This window comes from Peromyscus californicus, unplaced genomic scaffold (genome assembly GCF_007827085.1).
Source record: "Peromyscus californicus insignis strain IS unplaced genomic scaffold, ASM782708v3 Scaffold_4__1_contigs__length_199733344, whole genome shotgun sequence".
Taxonomy (NCBI): domain Eukaryota; kingdom Metazoa; phylum Chordata; class Mammalia; order Rodentia; family Cricetidae; genus Peromyscus; species Peromyscus californicus.
This window is the reverse complement of record NW_026294562.1, coordinates 98,329,809-98,350,458: the sequence shown is the minus strand read 5'-3', so window position 1 is coordinate 98,350,458 and position 20,650 is coordinate 98,329,809. Positions and strand designations below refer to the sequence as shown.

Here is a 20,650-nt window from a genome sequence, read left to right as displayed (position 1 = left end):
CTTGTTTCTTTCCTTGTTTTTTCTTTTTTCTTTTTTTTTGGTGTTTCCAGACAAGGTTTCTCTGTGTAGCTTTGTGCTTTTCCTGGATCTCGCTCTGTAGACCAGGCTCACCTCGAACTCACAAAGATCCACCTGCCTCTGCCTCCTGAGTGCTGGGATTAAAGGGATGTGCCACCACTGCACGGCAGCTTCTTTCTTTTGTGATTGGGGTCTGTGATGCCTTAGGAAACCTCCATTTTATTGTAGACACCCAGTCTAAATTCCTCAAAGACAAGCTCCTGGCAACTCTCACTCCTTGCTACCCTCTCCAAATTGTCAAAACTTGGTAAGATAATTAACTGCTTCCTCTAGTTTTTGTGAACCCACTTACTACTGTGTAGCAGGGAGAGAGTTCCTAACAGCTAAGGGGAGTTCAAGCAGTTTCTCCCTCAGCTACTCATGCCACACATATGAGATAATTGTGCTGCCCACCATAAAAACCCCTCCTTCAGCCTTTCTGTGTGATAAGACTGTGATTTGTCTTTTAAGCCGTTGTTGGCTTTAAATAATAAATTCATTTAATTATAATTTAAGTTGAGTCTGTGGACTTGTGAGACCAAAATGAGCCATCTTAGAAACAAGACCAAAATGCTTTCACCCTAAAATTAAGGCCTAAGATTCTCCTTTTAGGAATAGGCCATTAGTTACTGAAACCAGTCAGTTCAGATTCCAGAAACCAGGAAGTGTAAAAGTACAGAGTCACAAGATAGTCACGAGGTAATGCCTGCCAGACTATGGAATGTCTTCTCCCTGGTTTCCAGGGTAACTGACCATAAAAATGCCCCCACTTGAGGGCAGCCAATGAGAAATTGTGGCGGGCAACCACTCCCTTAGAAGTAATTTCTAGAAGTCCCTAGAAGCGAGCCAATCAGAATTGTACCTGTACTAGCACCCCTAAATGATGTAACCTTGTGATTTTTCCCTTTAAAAGCTGAGCTTGCAGATAGGTGGGCACTTCCTCCAGCCTCCACTGCGTTGGATGTATTGGACGAAGTCCCTGCCTAGGCTTGCATTGCTTTTGGATATCCAGAATTAAACCTTGCTTTTGCATTCCGGCATGCTCATCGTTGGTGGTCTCTCTGGGGGTCACGATCTGGGCACAACATTTGGGGGCTCGTCTGGGATCCCCAGAGACCCCCCGACGGGACCCCCAAGAACTCCGGAGGTCCATCTACACCGATTGGTAAGAGCGCTCCATTTTCTTGTCTTTGCTTTCCTTTTACTTTCATTTTCTTATCCAAAGCCAGTGGTTGAATCTGACAGTCTCTCACCTTGGTGGATGTGCCTGTAAGGTTGTATAAGAAACAGAGAAAAGAGGGTTAGGGTTGGGGATTTAGATCAGTGGTAGAGCACTTACCTTGCAAGCACAAGGCCCTGGGTTAGGTCTAAAGCTCCAAAAAAAAAAAAAAAAAAAAAGAGAAAAGAAAAGAAAAGAAGGTCTCATCCTAAATAGCACAAGAAATAAACCTGACCTAGGAGACAGGTGTTGTTTTGTTTGTCCTTGGATGCTTGATGGTTTTTTTCGATAAATACACTGTTAGGAGTTCTAGGAAGCATGCATAGCATTACAAGAAAATCACTGTAGGAACCAGTTAATATACATACAAAAGCTAAATTATCACCAAGGCTTCTTAAGCCATGGCTTGACCTTTGGAGAAGTCCTTCACTTTTCCAAGCAGTAGCTTTTGTGATAGTAATGAATTCCATTACGTTTTCCTGAAGCCTGTAGCATTCCCTCAAGACTCAGAAAATCCTTGTGGCAAACCCAGTTTTCTTCCCTCCAGTAGACCCTCTCAGCTGTCCCTATCCCTACCCCTACCCTTACACCCTACCCCCACCTCCACATCCCACCCCAACCTCTAGTGCATCCCCATTCCTTCCAGCCAGCTCCCAGTACCTAGAAACAAGCTCTAACTGGGACCCCTAGTGGCCACTCCTGGCAGAGAATAAGAAGCACTCCCTACCAGGCAACCCCCACCCACCACACTCTCCTAAGATCCAGAGAGGACAACAGAAACCAAGGAACAAAGCACCCACCCAACAAAGACAAGACCCTGTATCAGCACCTAGAATTACAACCATCCCAAACCCAGATACCTAGACACCAGCATAGAAACACAATCAATCTCCACTGCCAGCCAGCAACCCCATTACAGTAGGTCCTCAGTAATGCAATATAGCTGAAGCACAAGATGAGGACTTCACATTGCTGTTATGAATATGATCAAGGATCTTACTTGCATATGTAGGCAAAAGCATCTGTATATATAACAGCAAAAAATAAAACAAAAAGAATTTTGAATAATGAGGATGCTACTATTTCTCAAACTGTGGTAGAATATTGTGTTAAGATGTGTTACTTTTGTTTATGCTCTGGAACATTTGTTTAGTGATGCAAAGATGAGATGCATTTGTTTGATTAGATAAAATTAACCTTCAGTCAGGAGGCTGAGTCAGCAACCAGCTGATTAAAAAGTGGTAGGGAGGAACCAGGTGGAGAAGGGTTTTTTAAGTGGGGGTGGGGAGGAGGCCCAGCTTTTTGAGAATTAAAACCATAAAATGCTCAGACAGCCATCTAGCTCTTCATGAATTTTCCCTGCAAACACCATTCCATCCCATCTCTGTGCAGTGATTTGACTTTGTACTCAGGTCTGCTATACCTCCAACCTCAGTGACAAGAATGAAGGTGACCAGGAGAGCACAGCTCTGGTCACACTGTTGTTGAGCAGTGCCACACGTGTGTGTTTCTAAAGTGCACAATACACATTGACATTTATTTCACACAGAGGAAAGGCTTTCCCATGAAACACAGTTATGGAAGAAATATTAAACAAAAAGAATTTTGGAGAGTGATGAAATTAGAACTTTTTTTTGTTGAATGAATTTATAAGTTTTTTGTTTTTGTTTTTTTGTTTTTTTTGAGACAGGGTTTCTCTGCATAGCTTTGGAGCCTGTCCTGGAACAAACTCTGTAGTCCAGGCTGGCCTTGAACTCACAGGGTAACACCTGCCTCTTCCTCCCAAGGGCTGGGATTAAAGGTGTGTGCCATCACTGCCTGGTGAATTTATAATTTGATAAAAGTAAAAACCTCTGTTATTTTATCATACAGTTTTCTAGTTATTTAAAAAAATAATTAATTTATTTTTATTTTATTTGCATTGATGTTTTGCATGCATGTATGTCTGTGAGAGTGCCTTAGCTTAGAGTTACTCAGTTAGCTGCCATGTGGGTGCTGGGAATTGAATCTGAGTCTTCTAGAATAGCAGTGAAGGCTACTAACTGCTAAGCCATCTCTCCAGCCCCCGGTATTCTAATTCTTAAAACAAAACATGGTGATGTTTTATGTGGGCTGATGCATACTCTGCCAGCATGTATTGCTAGAATCTCTAATCTACCTGCTGCCCTGTAAGTGTCACAGACAGAGACAAGATGGAACTCTACTCAAAAGAAGTCCCCAGTAGCTGCCTTGCAGGTGCCATACTAACCTAAGCGAGTTTTCATGATGGGTGCTTTGTCCTGAGTCACGTGTATGGAAATCTGAGAGCCTGGCTGCAGGCTCCTGCTGTGAGGCCCCTATCCCATCCTACAGTGTAAGAAGAGTACTATTCTGGTACTGGGGCCTGAACATCCTGGAAACTCCCAACATGGTGTGCCCTCTACTTATGGCAATCTGACTTTAAATAAACTCCTTGTTGCCCAGTAATCCCTCACAATATCCCCTTGAACCAACTACCTCATCGCAAACCTGGCACATTCCTCTTTAAAAGCAAAACAAAACAGAGCAGGGTCTTCCTCTGTCACTAGCCTGGCCTCAGATGCACAGCAGCCTTCCTGTCTCTGCCTCCTGAGTGCTGGGATTGCATCAACACCATCATGCCAGGTTCTGGACTCAACTTCAACAATCCTTTATTACAGTCACTGGAGGAGATAAAACAGACACCATGGTGTGTTGTAGCCCACAAGGTTTCCTAGTGTCTGTACCCATCACGATTGCATAAGAGGTTGATTGGACCACGGGCCTGAGTATCAGGTATTTGGAAGGGTCTACACTTGACTGTAACTACCAAGGGGGAGGTCTTTTGCTCTACCTCTTGGCATTGTGATAAATAGACCTTTGGAATGAAGTTCTGGGCCAGTGGATATGGAGCCAGGCTCACTCGAGGCTATCCTGTTTCTGTTTCTCTCCCCTCTTTATTTCTAACTAAGTCTCTTTCTTTTCCCTCATTCCTCAGGAGTCCCTGGGGTAAATAAATGTGGGGGCTGGTCTGTCACAATGGTGGATATCACTCACATATTGTAAGTTCCTGGAAACTTTCTACTGTTTACATTTCACCATACAGCACAAGGTAAGTTTACTGATATTTTCATCACTATCACTGAGTGTAAAAGGGAAAACCATAGGATTTAACATACTTGATAAGAAACATATTCAGCACAATAATTATCCTTTCAAAAAATATTAAAACAACAAAAAAATCATAGCTATCTACAACATATTGGAGTAGACTTGCTTATAGATTCCAGGATCTAAGAGCAAGACATCATCAGAAAGTCAAATCTTAGTTTCTCCCAGCGACCCACTTTTACATGAAACAGCAGACTAAGGACACCTCCCCAGTAAAGAACAGAACCATCATCTACTGAGTGTACTTTATATGTACACTATATATACAGTGGGTGCTTTATATGCATTGACCTTAAAAACTACATAACTCATTTTACATTTGTGTGTCTAGGCCTGGGTGTACTGCAGCATGTGTGTGGGGTTGAGAATAATCTGGAGGATTGGCTGCCTCCTTCTCCCAGGTGGTGTAAGGGATTGAACTTGGGTCACTGAGCATGAAGGAAAATGTTTTTACCCTCAGAGCCTTGTAACAGATTTCAAATTTATTTTCTTACACTGACCTACAGGATTTGTGTACTCTGTATAGTAAAATTGTAAAAAACAATAAATAAAACCAACCAAACCCAACAAAAAATCATAACAAAAAGTAAAACTCCATAAACATAGGCTTTTGAGGATGTTAGTCAGGGTTACAGTGCTGTGTGGAGTGGCAGGAATAGAACCCTGGTACTCTGAACTCAGTCTTAGTGGGTACCATTGCAGATGTTTCCTTCTTAAGTTTGGATGAAGCACAAGCATTGTGGTTAACCCGACATACCACTAAGGGCTCATTCCTAGGCTAGAGACTCCTGCATATAGGTTTCAAAACTAATAGACAAGCTGGAGAAGAACTTTCTTTCATCCGTTGTCGGGGCAGGAGTGGGCTTGTGCAGACATGGCAGAGCTGGGACGAGTGGCTCAGTGGTAGAGCACCTCCTCAGCATGCACAAGGCCCTGCCTTCCCTCTGTGGCACCACAAAACAGGAAGTGGGGTTAGCAGAGGCTTCACCTCACCTAATGAGGAAAGAGTCACTTTCTTTGGGAATATGGGAAATGATGAATTATTGCCTTGTAACCAGACAAGCAACTGGGTCAAGGAAAAGAATCCATGCTGGTTTGTATTGAGACCTGAAGTTTATTAAAAGGAAAGAGCAAAGGCAGAAACAGTTATGATGATTGCAGGGAGCTCAGGCATATGAGATACATCAGACATGGGGCACTGTGCAGTTATGGGTGAGGGTTTAGGAAGGTGGCCCACATACTGTCATTGGCTCTGAAGATCCCATAGGATTAAAATATGGATAAACTTCATCGGGGAAGGAAGGTTCATAGAATCTATAGATGAGAGCTCCATGGTTGGAAACATCAAAAAATGAGAGAGTACAAGCTTCTCTGTCCAGGAAAACTCCAACACGACGGGGACGACCAGTCAGAGAGAGGACCAAGACACTGGCATTGCGGGTGACAGAACACTCTGCAAAGGCATTATATACAGACCCGTTCCTCATCCCTATAACCCAGTAGCCATATTTAGGCTGATAATTTACATGTTTTTTATCTTCAAAATTATATTTCACACTGAAGAGCATTTCATTCATTGAATGAGGTTGGGGTTGAGTACATCTTCCATCATTTAATCCCAGGAGCCAGGCAACACTTGTAGACACGCATACTTCCCAGTAATGTTTCCCTGAGTGGATAGCTGGATATCCCAGGACACCCAAACCATAGGTTGAAGACACTTGCAAACTTCCTCTATGAACATTTCGATAATGTATTTGTCTTTTGTCCACATTAATGACAATGCTTTTCCTCTGTACTGGACGCAAGGTCACGTGAACTGCAGAAAAATGAGACATATAAGAGTCATATGAGAGGCAATGTATAGCCTTTTTTGTGATATAAGGAGCTGAAGCCTAAGGAGACAGTGAGCGGGAACTTGGAGGATCCTTTTTATAGTCAAGAAGAGGCAGATTGGTAGAAGTATATGGGGAGAAGTAACATGACACATGAGAGTTAGAAGAGAAAGTCTAAATACAGTAAGAAGAGAGTGGCTGATGGTGTGATTTCTCCTTACCCCAGTAGCGTTGAGCATCCATGAGCTCTGAAAGGATGAAAATTCACAGCATTAAATGGAGGCAAAGGAATCAAAACGTAAAATTCAGTCTCCTCTCCAGATTAGGGAAAGGTTTAGAAATTATGATATAACATGGGATTTATCCCATGATGATGTCCCATTAAATATGACATCACTGGGATACACTATCATCTGCTTTTGTGAGTCCCTCAACCCATGTTCAGAAACATCACTCTCTTCCCAGAGAGTGCACCCCAGCCACCCTAGAATCCCTCAGTTACCCACAGAATGTAGCTGCTCTCACCTTGAAACACTTGCAGCATGCCTTTCAGACTGGAGCTTGGAAGAGCCTTGTCTCTTGTCTCAGGACCATATCAGGCCGTTTCAGTCTTAAGGTCTGACTCCTAGGGACAAAACATTGACCTCCACATTTCAGACAGTGTGACCTCTGACCACCACTGCCTCCCTATCATTCTAACCATAGATGTCCTGGAGCTCTCCTGAGAATTCTGAGAGGGGGAGAAAGAGAAAGTGAAGAGAGAGAGAGAGAGAGAGAGAGAGAGAGAGAGAGAGAGAGAGAGAGAGAGAGAGAGAGAGAGAGAGTTGACTACTAACTCTGGAGACATGAGAGACATACTCATGAGCCCCCCCATTTACTTGCTGTGGGATGTTGGGAAAGCCTTAATTCCCAGGAGCTCTCTCCTCACCTGTATAAACATGCTCCCCAACTCCTCCTCCCATTCTCCAGACCTCTTAAGACATGATGAGCTAGTGAATTTAAAAAAAAACCAAACAAGGTAGCTAAAAAATAATGTGTGGGCCAGTCATAGAGTCATATGCCTTTAATCCCTGCACTTAAGAGGGCAGAGGCAGGAGCATCTCTGAATCAGCCTAGTCTACAGCGTGAGTTCCAGGCCAGCCCAGTCTGCACAGAGAAATCCTGTCTGAAAAACAAAACAGAGAGAGAGAGACAGAGAGACAGAGACAGATAGAAATATGAGTTTTCAAGGACTATCTAAAGTCGGGTGCAGAAAAGCTGCTCATGGTAGTAGTGTCATGGAGTCTGAGAAAACCATCTGGAGGAAGCCAAGACTTCAAACCCTGCTGTCAATATGGACACTCTTGACTAGCTTCTGATTCTCTTGATTCATTTTTTTAAATGATTTATTTATTCTTATTTTATATGCATTGGTGTTTTGCATGTGTGTGTGGGCTTGTCCGATCCATTGGAACTAGAGTTACAGATAATTGTGAACTGCCATGTAGGTGCTGGCAATTGAACCCAAGTCCTCTTGAAGAGCAGCCACTGCTCTTAACTGCTAAGCCATCTCTCTAGTCCCTCTCCTGATTCTTCAAGTACTTTTGTTACAATGACATAATTTGGCAAAGAAGACAGAAACACCAAATTAATAATAACATGAGCTCCATATGTTCAGAAGGAGCCTGATGTTGACAGCCTGGGTGTGACCCTTTACATAGGAGGGCACAGCTTGTCAGTCTTCTCAAATATGTGGTTCACGTGGAGCAGTTGTGCCCACAGACTCGTCTGTTTTGCAAAATCTAAGTACAACCACAGAGGAACTCTGGATCTCTCCTGTCCTCATGAGAAACACTAATACACAGGAATTCCCCTAATATACAATATTGTGAACATTGATTGCAGACAGAGAAGACATGCCCGAGCTAGGATGAATTGAGGAATCAAGTACTTGGTAATGCAGATCCAGACACAAGCACACAGTATGGACAGAATGATGGAACCACAAGGAGTCTGAAAACACCTACAGCTGCATTTGCCTCTTCCCACTGCTCAGCTTGACTCTGTATCTCCCCATTACCCAGTCCCTAAAAGAGAATCAAATCTCTTCTCAATAGTTACAAAACAGGCAGATCCTGCCTTTCCCCACCTCCTCATTACTCGAACTTCAGAATAACATTTTGTCTAAATTCCCCCAAACCCATGAGACACTGATTCATGTTGGATATTAAATAATTCTCACCACACAATAGGGCTATTCTTTCCCATCAGCCAAAACATACCTTGTTAGGACAGAATTCACACCCTAGGGAGAAGGAGAAAATGTAGTTAATAACATATTCTGCATGTGCTTACAAATCCTGCTCACACTCTCACTGGCCCCAGAGACAAAGTCAAGAGAATCAAGCCAGTCACTCACAGTTCTCTAAGACATGCTATAATTTTGATGCATGGCTCTTTACTTGACTTATATGTAAATTCATAGACTATTTTTTGTCTCATATTACAAGACATTGGAGAACAAAGATGAATAGTTTGAAACCCTACATAGGTTTTGTTGTGTGTACAGCTAAACACATAAATACATGACTTTTTCCTAAACACATGTCAGCTATCCATTACCTTACTTGCAACTAACATTTTGACAAGCTGATTTCTAAATTATTCAGTGATTTAGACACAATTTAATATATTAGTAATGAATAAGTCACAAGGACCAGAAGCTTAGAATCTTTGATACTTAAAACCAACTAACCACATCTCTCTGTGTCTTCCTTCTCTCTCTCTAATGTCCTGGCAGGAAAAGAAGTTAATCTAAAGAGACATGTGTCCTCAAGTTGACAAACAATTGAAACAATGGAATCCCCTGTCCTCCAAACAAGGGAACTTCTCCAGAAATCTCACATTGGGAGAAGGAAATCAGATTCAGCTAGAGGGAGAACTGGCCTCCTAAAAAGATTTCAAGCAGTTTTAATTACTTACCAGACCACTCTAAAGTGTGAGACTGTAACCCAGATAATGATGGGAGAATGATGGACAGGACTACACCTTGACTTGGACTCGTCTTATGTATATATCCTTGGCTCTCTATTTAAACTTAGATCTCACTTAGGGAAACTGAAGATAGAGTTTTTTGTTTTTGTTTTGTTGTTTTTTCAAGACATGGTTTCTCTGTGTAGCTTTGGAGCCTGTCCTGGAACTCTCTCTGTAGCCCAGGCTGGCCTCGAACTCAGAGATCCACCTGCCTCTGCCTCTTTTTTTTTTTTTGTTAAAATGTCTATGTCTATCTTCCAAATATGGCCACATTAATAATTATCCTTTTTCTGCTTTCCAATATTAATTTGGCTCTTTTATATAGGACAGATCAAAACCTGAACCACCAGGTCCACTTTGATATGTTAAGTAGGCATCTCAGTTAGTTAGCCATCAGTTCTGGGAGTGAGACTGAACACTATGCAAGTGTTCTGGCATGTGTGGATTCCACTGGTTATTGACAGATTTTAACTAAAGTTACATTCTTTGAGAAATGTCACCCCCTTCCTCCCAGCAGCTAATAATTGCCAGTAGCTCCTTGGGTGTGGTATAGTGAACTTCCTTAGAAAGTCCACTTTCCGTAGTAGAATGTGGTGTGGTTTAGACTTGCACAGGTCTTGGTCTTGGTGTCACAGGTAATCACAGTTGATATGTGCTGCTGCTAAGCTATGTGCAGAGGTTATTGTTTTCCTTATACTCATCCACCACCTCTGACTCTTACACTCTTTCTGTCCTTCTGCAATGATCCCTGGGCCTTTAAATTAGAGATGCTGTATATACATTCCATTTAAAGCTGGAAATTCTGAAATCTCTTACTATCTCCACCTTTGCCAGCTGTGGGTTTCACTAAGTAACCCTGCTGCCCTAGATGTCATTATATAGACCTGGATGGCCTTGTAGGGTAGCTTCATTTGCTTCTGCATTCTAATTGCTGGGATTAAAGGAGTGATCCAGCATACCTGGCTTTAGGTTGGCAAGCTTATATTTCATTTTCATTGTTCTATGTTTCTCATGGTTTTGTCTCTGTGTATGAGAAGTTCTCAAGTCCTGGGATCACAGGCAGTAGATGCTTGGCTACACATGGCTTTCTCTCATATAACAAAAGCCAACAAAAGTAGATCCCATAATAAAAAGAATTCTGGAGAGAACTAATCATTCTAGTTATAGGTGAATTTTGATGCTCAAACTTGTCCTCATAGAGACATCTGTATGCTCATGTCCACTGAATCATTATCATAGTAGACAAAATAGAATCAACTGGAGAACTAATCACCAGATGAATGCATAAAAATGATGTGATAGGCATGTATGTTAAAATATTAGACATTCAAAGCAAGAAGTATTGCCATTTGTGGTAACTTGGCAGAACTCAGAGAATTTATGTTATACTAAACCAGGTGGGCACAGGAAAAAATAACACTAAGTGTTATTATTTAAATATATATCATGTAGAAAAATTGACCTCACAAAAGTAAAACTAGAATTTGGGTCATCAGGGGCTGGAGGCAGAGAAAGGTGGGCAGATTCTTTGGTCAAGAGATACAGTTTCAGACTTATAGAGAATGGTGGTTGTAATTAGTATCTATGCGAATTACTTAGATTAGCCATATATGTATGATTCTGTCTAATACAGGTGATAAGTGAGTGTTCTCAATCAATTAAATTAACACAATGGAAACCAATAAATTAAAGGAGTATGAAAAGTTCCTAAAACTACCAAAGTCTATAACATTGACAATTGAGATGAAAGAAACAAATTCTTACAGAGATATTCATCACCAGAATATGACTTTGGTTTACATTATTTAAAAATGTGATAGAGATAAAATACAATACAAATTTTATGCCTGTAAGGATAAAAGAAGATACCTTTCATCTCAGCAACTCGAAGACAGATTCGGGGAAAACTTTGAGATCTTGGATGGTAACTTCCCTCCCACTCACCACACCAATGAAATCAGAGGCAGTGGAGATGAAAATCTCCAAACACTGGAGGGGAGGAACAATTTCTACTAATTTCAAGTTCAGATGAAGTTACTAATGACAGGTGAAAATGTGCTCAGCATTACAGCAGGGTAATAACTACCCATGATGCAATTGATCTTCTCTCCAAGGTTCAGCTTTTATACTATACTTGATAAACTAAAAAATGCAATTTCCCCTTGCTATCCATGCATGCAATGATTCCCCAGGCTCTGAAACTGATTTAGGACAGAGTTCAGGGAGGGCCCAGAGGGCCCTACTGTCCCCACCAGGAAGGTCACCGCAGCACAGAGGGAGGGAAATGGCTTCCAGGTCCTGACTGTCAGATGCTGGGACCTCCTGCAGTCTTACCTGAAACATTTCCATGGTTGAGCACTGCAAGTGATACTCCACATCTAAGATGAGGTCTCTCACTGACTCCCTCTGCTTCACTACCTCACTTTGAGACTCTGCCAGGCTGTTCATAATGTCTTCCTCCTCCTGCTTCAGCTTCTGCACCTCATTCTTCTCCTTGGAGTCCAGGAATTCCCGAAGTCCTTTAAACTCCTTCTGAACTTTTTGTACATAACCCTTTATTTGGTTCTTCAGGTATAAAGAAAAAGGAGAGGAATTCAGACTATCCTAATGGGACTGGAAGACAGAAAAACACTGTTCTGATGGGGAGTTCTCACAGGGAAGTGAGCTTGGGAAGGGAAGGTTGTTACGGAAGCATGTGTCCCCTCTCAGTGTCTGTTGATGACATTCCAAAACAAAGATCTTAGGTCACCTTTACTAAGGCCATCTAAGCCAAAGTGGGATGCCTTGGTGTGTCCCAGTTTTTACACAGGTGCCCCAGACTCCTGTTCCTGCCTGTAAATCTCCTCATTCCACCTGAACCCATGAGAGAAGCTAAACCTCAAGAATAGAACTGTGCCTGTTCCCAAGCATCTTCCCCAACAGTCATAGCTGCAGATAGCACCACAGGAGATCCAGGACTCAGTGCCCACTCTCTCCAGACCCCCTCCATGGTGTCAGCTCCCCACATAACCAGGCTCAGTTGTGATGCACTCAGTGTGCAGCCCAGCTCCAAGGAACAGGTAGAGAGGACTAATCAAGGCCTCTTGTACTCATCAACTACTGGGGAATGAAGAACCAGGGAGCTTCTTGCCCAGGTTCCTCCCAGGCATCAGCCTAACTTCCTTAGGAGTTAGGGTCACCACTTGCCTTGCAGAAAATTTTCTCCTTTTGAAGGTCATCTTTCCACTCATAACATCTTTTCTGATTTGCCCTCTGTTCCTGCAGAACTGCCTGGAGCTTCCCCTGTGGGAGAGGAATTATAGTAGAGTCAAGATGTGTGCTTAGTAGGAAAGCTGTTTTTAACTAAAGGTCAAGAAACCTTTCTGGAAAGGCAGGAAACCTAAGACTGTTGTCTTTTTTAAACTGGTGCCATGATTTTTGTACATAAAGTATGTAAATCTTCAGTCTCCATCTCAATCCATTCTCCTATTCCTACACATACAATGTTCATACAGACAAAGAACAGAAATCTCTCTTAGTCAATCAACCCAAGTACAAATCTATACTTGATTGTAGCATCAGAACGGGAATAACTGTTAGTTTTTTTGACCTTTCATATAAAAATACACACATACACACACCACATACCTGGAAATTGACACCCGAATTGGTGTTGTTTTTTAAACTGGGTCTTACTATGTAGCCTTGGCTGGCCTGGAATTTCTGTGTAGACCTGTATACCCTCAAACTCATAAGCTCCAGGGTTATGGGATTGAGTCATGCACCACCACACTGGCCACCTGCACATTCTTTTTCTTTAATAAAAATTTTTTTTCCTAAATGGGGCAGTGGTGGTGGTGTTGGTGGTGTTGGTGGTGGTGGTGATGGTGTTACACGCCTTTAATCCCAGCACTCGGGAGGCAGAGGCAGGCGGATCTCTGTGAGTCGAGGCCAGCCTGGTCTCCAAAGCGAGTTCCAGGAAAGGCGCAAAGATACACAGAGAAACCCTGTCTCGAAAAAACCAAAAAAAAAAAAAAAAAAAAAAATCCCAGCACTCAGGAGGCAGAACCAGGGGCATCTCTATGAGTTCAAGGCCAACCAGTCTACAGAGAGATCCAGGATAGGCATCAAAACTACACAGTGAGACCCTGTCTTGAAAAAACAAAAAAACAAAATAAATAAATAAATTTTTATTTCTGTAGTTAACATTTTTCCTGTACTAAAATATATTTTTTCATACAATATACTGTAATTACAGATTCCCCTGCCCCTACTCCTCCCTGCCTCCCCTCCCGTTGAGATCCACACCCTTTATGTCTATTGTTAGGAAATAACCAGTTTAGGGCTTCCTGGCACACACCTTTAATTCCAGCACCCAAGAGACAGAGGCAAGCAGATTTCTGTGAGTTTGTGGGCCAGTCTGGTCTACAAAGTAAGTTCCCAGGACATCCACGGCTATTGCACACAGAAACCCTGCCTCAAAACCCCCTCTCTTCCCTCTACCCCCCAAAAAAGAAAACAAACAGTCGTTTAAGGAATAATAAGACAATAATCACTACAGCCCAGACTTAACATTGTGAAGAAAGAATCTCCAAATGTGAGTTCAGTTCATTTTGAGTGGTCATCCATCCACTGCTGGGCATGGGACCTGTCCTTAAGAATGGTTTATTTCCCCACTGAGACTGCCCTAGGGAAAAGTAACTTTTCATTTATAAGTAGCTATCAATTGGAGATTGCTTTTGGATTTGGGGTGGGGGTATGTGTCCACTTCTTCAAGCTCTAGGATCCCATCTGATGCAGACCCCTGCAGGCCCTGTGCATGCTGCAGACTGTGTTTGTGAGTTTGTATGTGGGCTCAAAACAAACAAACAACAGAAAACAAAGACCCAACACAGAGCTTGCCTCTGTGTATCTCATTATGGAGTTCTTTCCCCTCTTTCCCTATGTTTCTACTGCCACATACACATTTTCTTTGCTGCTGTCTGTCAGTCATTTACTAACTCCATTGTTGATGTCACTAGGCTGGATTTTAGGTAGATGAATGAATCTGACATAAACATTGAAAGAAGATAAATACATAATAAATTAGCAGTTCTGCACTTGCACTTGGCTTTTCTTGGTCATTGACTCAACTTCACAGGGACAGTTCCAAGACATTTTTTTCTATCTTACTGTTTGTATTCCAGGAAGATTTTTTTTTTTTTTTTTTTTTTGGTTTTTTCGAGACAGGGTTTCTCTGTATAGCTTTGGAGCCTGTCCTGGAACTCACTCTGTAGCCCAGAATTCAAGCTGGGCTTGAACTCACAGAGATCTGACTGACTCTGCCTCCTGAGTGCTGGGATTAAAGGTGTTTGCCACCACCGCCCGGCAAGGCGATTCTTATACAATTAATTCGAATAAATCATCATGTGTTTTTAGGACTCTGAAGGTAGGAAAGGATGGAATGATTATCAAGCCTTGAGTCTATGATGTCCAGGTTATTGACCTGTCACACCAAGTGGAGGTTCCTCATCTGTTACTGTCTCCTGCTCTGTGTCCCACACCCTCCCACTTCTTACCTTGTACTCTTGGGCCACCTCTTCAATAAGAGCTGTTTGGTGATCACAGTGCTCCTGAGACTGCTCACAAAGCCAGCAGATGGCCACCATGTCCTTCTCACAGAAGAGCTGGAGTTTCTCTCCATGTTGTGCACAGACATTCACCTGTTCCTCCTCTGTTCTGGACTTGAACTCTTTTAGACTCTCCACTATGTTGGCCAGTTGTCGATTAGGCCTCAGATTCCCAAACAGGTAACTCACTCGGCACACAGGGCAGATGCCCTCCCCTTCTTTGCCTTCGCTTGTCTCATAGTTCCGTGTGATGCAGGCTCGGCAGAAGCTGTGACCACAATCGACACTCACAGGTTCTACCATCTGTTCCAGGCAGATAGGACAGGTCACCTCCTCCTTGATCGTCCTCAGGACTGATGAGGTCATTCTTGCTGTGATCCTGTGTCTGTATCTCCTGACTCCTGACACTTCTGCTCAGGTACCTGTGTGATTGGAATGAGGAAAAGGGGGACAAGTAAGAAAGGGAAAATCAGCATGGACACTGTGCAGACATCAACAGTGACCTCCATGATAAGGGAAAAGAATACAGGAGAGAAATAGGGACAGAAGTTGAGTGACATGGCTAAAGGAGCATTATGTCATACTTTCAAGGCCTCTACTCTAATTTCATCCCAAGTGACAAATTTCAGATGTAGGGTTGTTGTTTCCTTTTACTGAAGAGCAGAAAGTTTCCTTCCAACAGCCTTGTGTAACCTACCTTCTATTAAGATCAACTCACGCCAGTCTATTTAATGGGTAATAGAGACTTATTAAGATATAAATTGAGGACACACACTCACGAATACTGAACCGAGTACACAGTTTAAGTCCTCCTCTGTTCTGACCAGGAGCGAATCCACCAGGCAGTCAGATCAGACCAGGAAGCAGGCAGCAGGGAACAGAGGCTCCTGATCCTTCTCCCTTTTCTTTTAAGAGGTCAGGTCCAAGGGCAAGAAGCACCACCTCCTTTGGGCCTATAGCCCAAGGTCATGGGTGGAGCAAATACCACAACCTTCTATCCATCCCTTTCTTTCCAAGGACAAAATCCATCTTCATGTTAAAAACATCAAACTACTCATGTGCTCCTTTACCAGCAGTAGTCAGTGTGACTCTCTGATCCTCTCCTTATAATTCTCTTACCAGAAAGCCTGGTGCTGACCTGGAGTGTACACGGTCCCATCTCCTGATAACATAGGCAAGGATTTCTCTTATCTCTGTTGGACCCCAAAGTTTAGGGTCTCAAGTGGGCGCCCCAAGAACCCAGACTCTAGTCCAGTTGATGCAAGGGCACGAGGATTTTATTGGCTTCTGTACAGAAGGGTAAACCCTGCTCCCAAGAGCAAGGGCCGCATCCTACTGCAGTCACATAGGTGCTTTTAAAGGAAAAACCCACAAAAGCCATAAGATTACCATTTTCATACAATTTCGTTTCACAAGAACATGGTCTTATCACAGAGTGGGTACAGTCATGTCAGCATGTACATTCTTCCTGAAACCTCAAGGGGGTATCAGGGCGGGAGTCGAGTTTACAAAGGTCACAGTGTTCCTTCCAGTCACAGTTGAGCACATCTCTTAACAGGAATCTTTTTACATTGTTATATTGTTACAGGGATGATTGAGTAGTGGCTGAGTCAGGTGGCCCTTGGAACTAGATTTTTAGTTTCTCATTTCCTGGTGCTTGAAGTTTCTCTCTTCCTGAGGCTTGGGGGTGTAAGCCTGAAGGGCTAGGGTCTTTCAATCTCATTTAGTAACGGACGACGCATGTTTTTGTGCCCATGGGTAATAAAGTCCTGCACTAGACGTGTAGAGATGGCCACTTACAAGGCTCATTTGTCTTCAGTACACTGAAAGGGGATGAATACCATCCCTTGCAGTTTTGTTTTGGAGGTCCCTGCTCTACCCTATTGAGTTCACCAAAGAAAAAAGAGGTGAGTGCCAGGACAGAAGTGATAGCCAGAACATTGGCTGTGTGGAATTATGCCTTCAACCACTGCTGATTCTGAGGAATCTATTGTCTGTAAATGTTGAGAATTTATCTTGTTTTTCATCAAATACAGTGGCTGCCCCTTAAGCAACTGCTGTCCTAACCAGAAACTGCACCTCTGCAGCTACCAGCAGCAGTTAATATGCAATGGCCCCAGTCTGCAGGAATTCTGTTCCCTAATCCTCTGGGTCTCTCCAGGCCTAGAAGGGAAATTTTATCTTTACCCTTCCAATGAACTCAGAATTCAAAAGTTGAGGTGAAAACCTCCTAGCTCAGAGAGGTTGAAAAGCAAGTAACTAACCTTCTCTCCTTGCTGGGGGCTCCCCAAAGCAGCTCATCCTTCTGCTCTGCCCACACTTACCAACCCTCCCTACACATGGTTAATTTTATTTAGTCAAACAAATGTAACATGTCTTTGCATTGCAGACAGAAGCTGTAGAAAAAAATGCAACACACCTTAAAATAATATTCAGCCGGTTGGTGGTGGCACACGCCTTTAATTCCAGCCTCGGAAGGTAGATCCAGGCAGATCACTGTGAGTTCAAGGCCAGCTTGGGCTACCAAGTGAGTTCCAGGAAAGGCCCAAAGCTACACAGAGAAACCCTGTCTCGAAAAACAAAAACAAAAACAAAACAAAGAAAAAATTCCATGACAATCTTAGTTTAGAAATTTGACAAAGAAATTGATGGGAGACTGTTGTTCTTTTTTAAATGGTTGCTTCCTTTTAAGCCCCAGCTGTCTGAATCAGCAAATGCTGCTTGGTGCCCACCAGCAGTGATTAGGCCTCAAGGGCCATAGCCGGAGGGAATTCTGTTCCCTCAGGCTCCAACTCTTTCACAGCTATGAAGGGAACTTAACTAAATGTCTTTCTCTCTAAAGAACTCAAGATTGAAAGGTTAAGATGCAATTCTGCTCTTCAGAGGCTGAATAGCAAGTAGTTCACCTCCTCTCCTTGATGGCATCCTTCAAAAAGCTCTTGTGCATCTCCTTGACCCTCATAAACCCTTTCTCACCTGGCTTCTCCCAACCACTTCCTCTCAGCTAGTTGCTGACTCAGTCTCCTGATCCCAAGTGAATTTTATTTAATCAAACACATCTTTGCATCATTACACAAACATTTCAGAGCATAAACAAAAGTAACACACCTTGAAATAAATTTCTACAACAGGAGACTCCATGTATGTGTGGGCCCTGGCCCCCCACTGTGAGTGGCTTCCACCTTGCTTGCCGACCTTGACCAGATGTCCTCCCTATTCAGATTCCCTGCCGGTATCCACCCTTCTGAATGCTTAAGGGAAGTTCCTTGTTTGTGTATCCTGCATAATGGGTGTTAACAGCTTAGATGCAAGAATGTAGAACATTCAGTAGCAAACTTCTGCCCTCTGGCGATCTGCCATTTTGCTGTAAGCCTGTATTTAAGGTTTCCTCCCTCTTTCAATAAACAGCATTCGGCTGGCATTCGGCATTCAGCCGTGGCAAATGACTCGCTGTCTGTTGTCCCTTATTGTTTAATCTGTAGCCCCTCCCTCGGACATGGTGAATGTGTGTCGGTTAAGCAGGCGTTGCCGTTACATGTATGAATGTCAGCAAGATACTCAGTTCAAAACCACATCAAAATTTATACTTCAGTGTAAACTAATTTTTCCCATAACCTGTAATATTAATCACAGACAAAACCAATGGACGGCCCACACCTCATCAGCAAATGAAAGATAAGAAACTCTTCCCATTCTTTGCATGAAACTATTTAACAATACACACCACTGTTTCATGATAAAAACTCCACAAATGTTTGGGTATATACATAAATTTCCTTACTTTAAAGCCATACATGAAAAGCCCATGGTTAATCTCATAACAAATTAGGGCAATGGAAATCCTTTTCTTTAAAGTCATGCATAAAACAAGTATGTTTATTGTTGTCACTTGTATCAAACACAGCAGGGACAGGGGAAGTGCCAGCAATACAAGAAGACTGGAAACATAAATAAATCAAAGATGTGCATATTAGGGTTTTTTGTTTTGTTTTTTTTTTTGTTTTTGTTTTTTGGTTTTTTGTTTTTCAGGATGGTTCCTTTGTGTAATCCAGGCTGTCCTGGAACTTACTTTGTAGACCAGGTTGGCCTTGAACTCAGAGATTCACCTCCCTCTGCCTCCTGAGTGTTTGCATTAAAGGCCTGTGCCACTACCACCCAGTCAGATGTGTTTTACAGATGAAAGTGTGAGACCAAAATGAGCCATCTTAGAAATAAGACTAAAATTAGGGCCTAAGATTTCTCCTTTTAGGAATAAGCCATTAGTTATTGAAACCAGTCAGTTCAGATTCCAGAAACCAGGAAGTGTAAAAGTACAGAGTCACAAGATAGTCATGAGGTAATGCCTGCCAGACTATGGAATGTCCTCTCCCTGGTTTCCAAGGTAACTGACCACAGAAATGCCACCTGAGGGCAGCCAATGAGAAATGATGGCGGGCAACCACTCCCTTAGAAGTAATTTCTAGAAGTCCCTAGAAGCGAGCCAATCAGAATTGTACCCATACTAGCACCCCTAAATGATGGAACCTTGTGATTTTTCCCTTTAAAAGCTAAGCTTGCAGATAGGTGGGTGCTTCCTCCAGCCCCCACTACGTTGGATGTATTGGACGAAGTCCCTGCCTAGGCTTGTATTTGGATATCCCAGAATTAAACCTTGCTTTTGCATTCCGGCATGCTCATCGTTGGTGGTCTCTCTGGGCGTCACGATCTGGGCACAACAAAAGAAAAGCCAATAAGCTCAGGAAAGATGCAAGATGTTATAGCCAGTATAGAAAAGTCAGAAATAGTGAGGGATCCAAGAGGAAATTAAGAAGCTGGGCCTGTTGGTCATGGCCTCTAAACCTGGTTTCTTGAGAGCCTGATGCCAGAGGCTGGCAAAGTCAAGGCTCTATAGTAAAACAGTGTCACATCTGAAACACAGTGAAAGGGCTGGAGGGATGACCAAGTGTCTGAGTACCACCTGTTGTCCCAGAGAGCCTGGGCTCCATTCCCAGACCACACATGGCTGCTCAATGCCACCAGTTCCAGTACAGCTGACACCTTCTTCTTGTCTCTGAGGGCACTGCTCTAGGCAAATTTCTAAATGGTCTTATTAAATAAAAAACATGGAGCCAGAAATTTTGGTTAAAGGCCAACAGAAAGACCAGAGGAAACAGGACAAAACAGGAGCTAACCTAACCTCACCAACTTGCAGTTTCCAAAGAGAAAGATGCCACACAAGTGCTCTGTCTTAGGTTGGTGAGCGCCCCCAAGCATTACCCGTTTCTGAATACTCATTATCATACAGGCTCAACCATGTGAGCTGTAGAGTAAACTGTTGCCAAAGATGTCAAAGTGGCACTGGGCTTGCAATCTGTGCGACACAGAAAAGACCAACAGAAGTCCTACCCCACCCATAGCCAGGAGGCTAAAGGCAATTGAGCCATTCCCTTCCTTTGAGCCTTATGCAAATTGGAGTCCTCGTAAGATGGTATCCCAAAAGCAAATGGAACTTGAGTTTTAAATTTTACAACTTACAAAGCCAATTCAAATGTATATAACTGTTGAATTAAATTTATCATGCCCAATAGAATGAAAGACTAACTAATTGTGGTAGCTACTTTTGCTGCCAGGGTCTCCATTGTGCTAGCTGTAGTAACCAATTATGAAATAGCAATCCCAGAAATAGTAGCAGCAATGGCCACCACCGCTATGACAGCAACAACAGCAACAGGGATGTCAGATTCTCTTCTGGAGCATGTGGGCATCCATTGGCATGGACACAACTCCAGGAA

At 42.8% G+C, this 20,650-nt stretch overlaps 1 protein-coding gene across 1 annotated transcript; it reads right to left on the bottom strand.

Moving 5' to 3' along the window:
- Positions 1 to 5,308: 5,308 nt before the first annotated feature.
- LOC128094538 (tripartite motif-containing protein 30A-like) lies at positions 5,309 to 15,245 on the bottom strand. Its single transcript, XM_052712952.1, is given in 8 exon segments — positions 5,309 to 6,263; positions 6,501 to 6,527; positions 6,805 to 6,870; positions 6,873 to 6,904; positions 8,541 to 8,563; positions 11,626 to 11,856; positions 12,478 to 12,573; positions 14,829 to 15,245. Coding segments are annotated over 8 exon segments (1,491 nt in total). The 3' UTR covers positions 5,309 to 5,664.
- Positions 15,246 to 20,650: the final 5,405 nt, after the last annotated feature.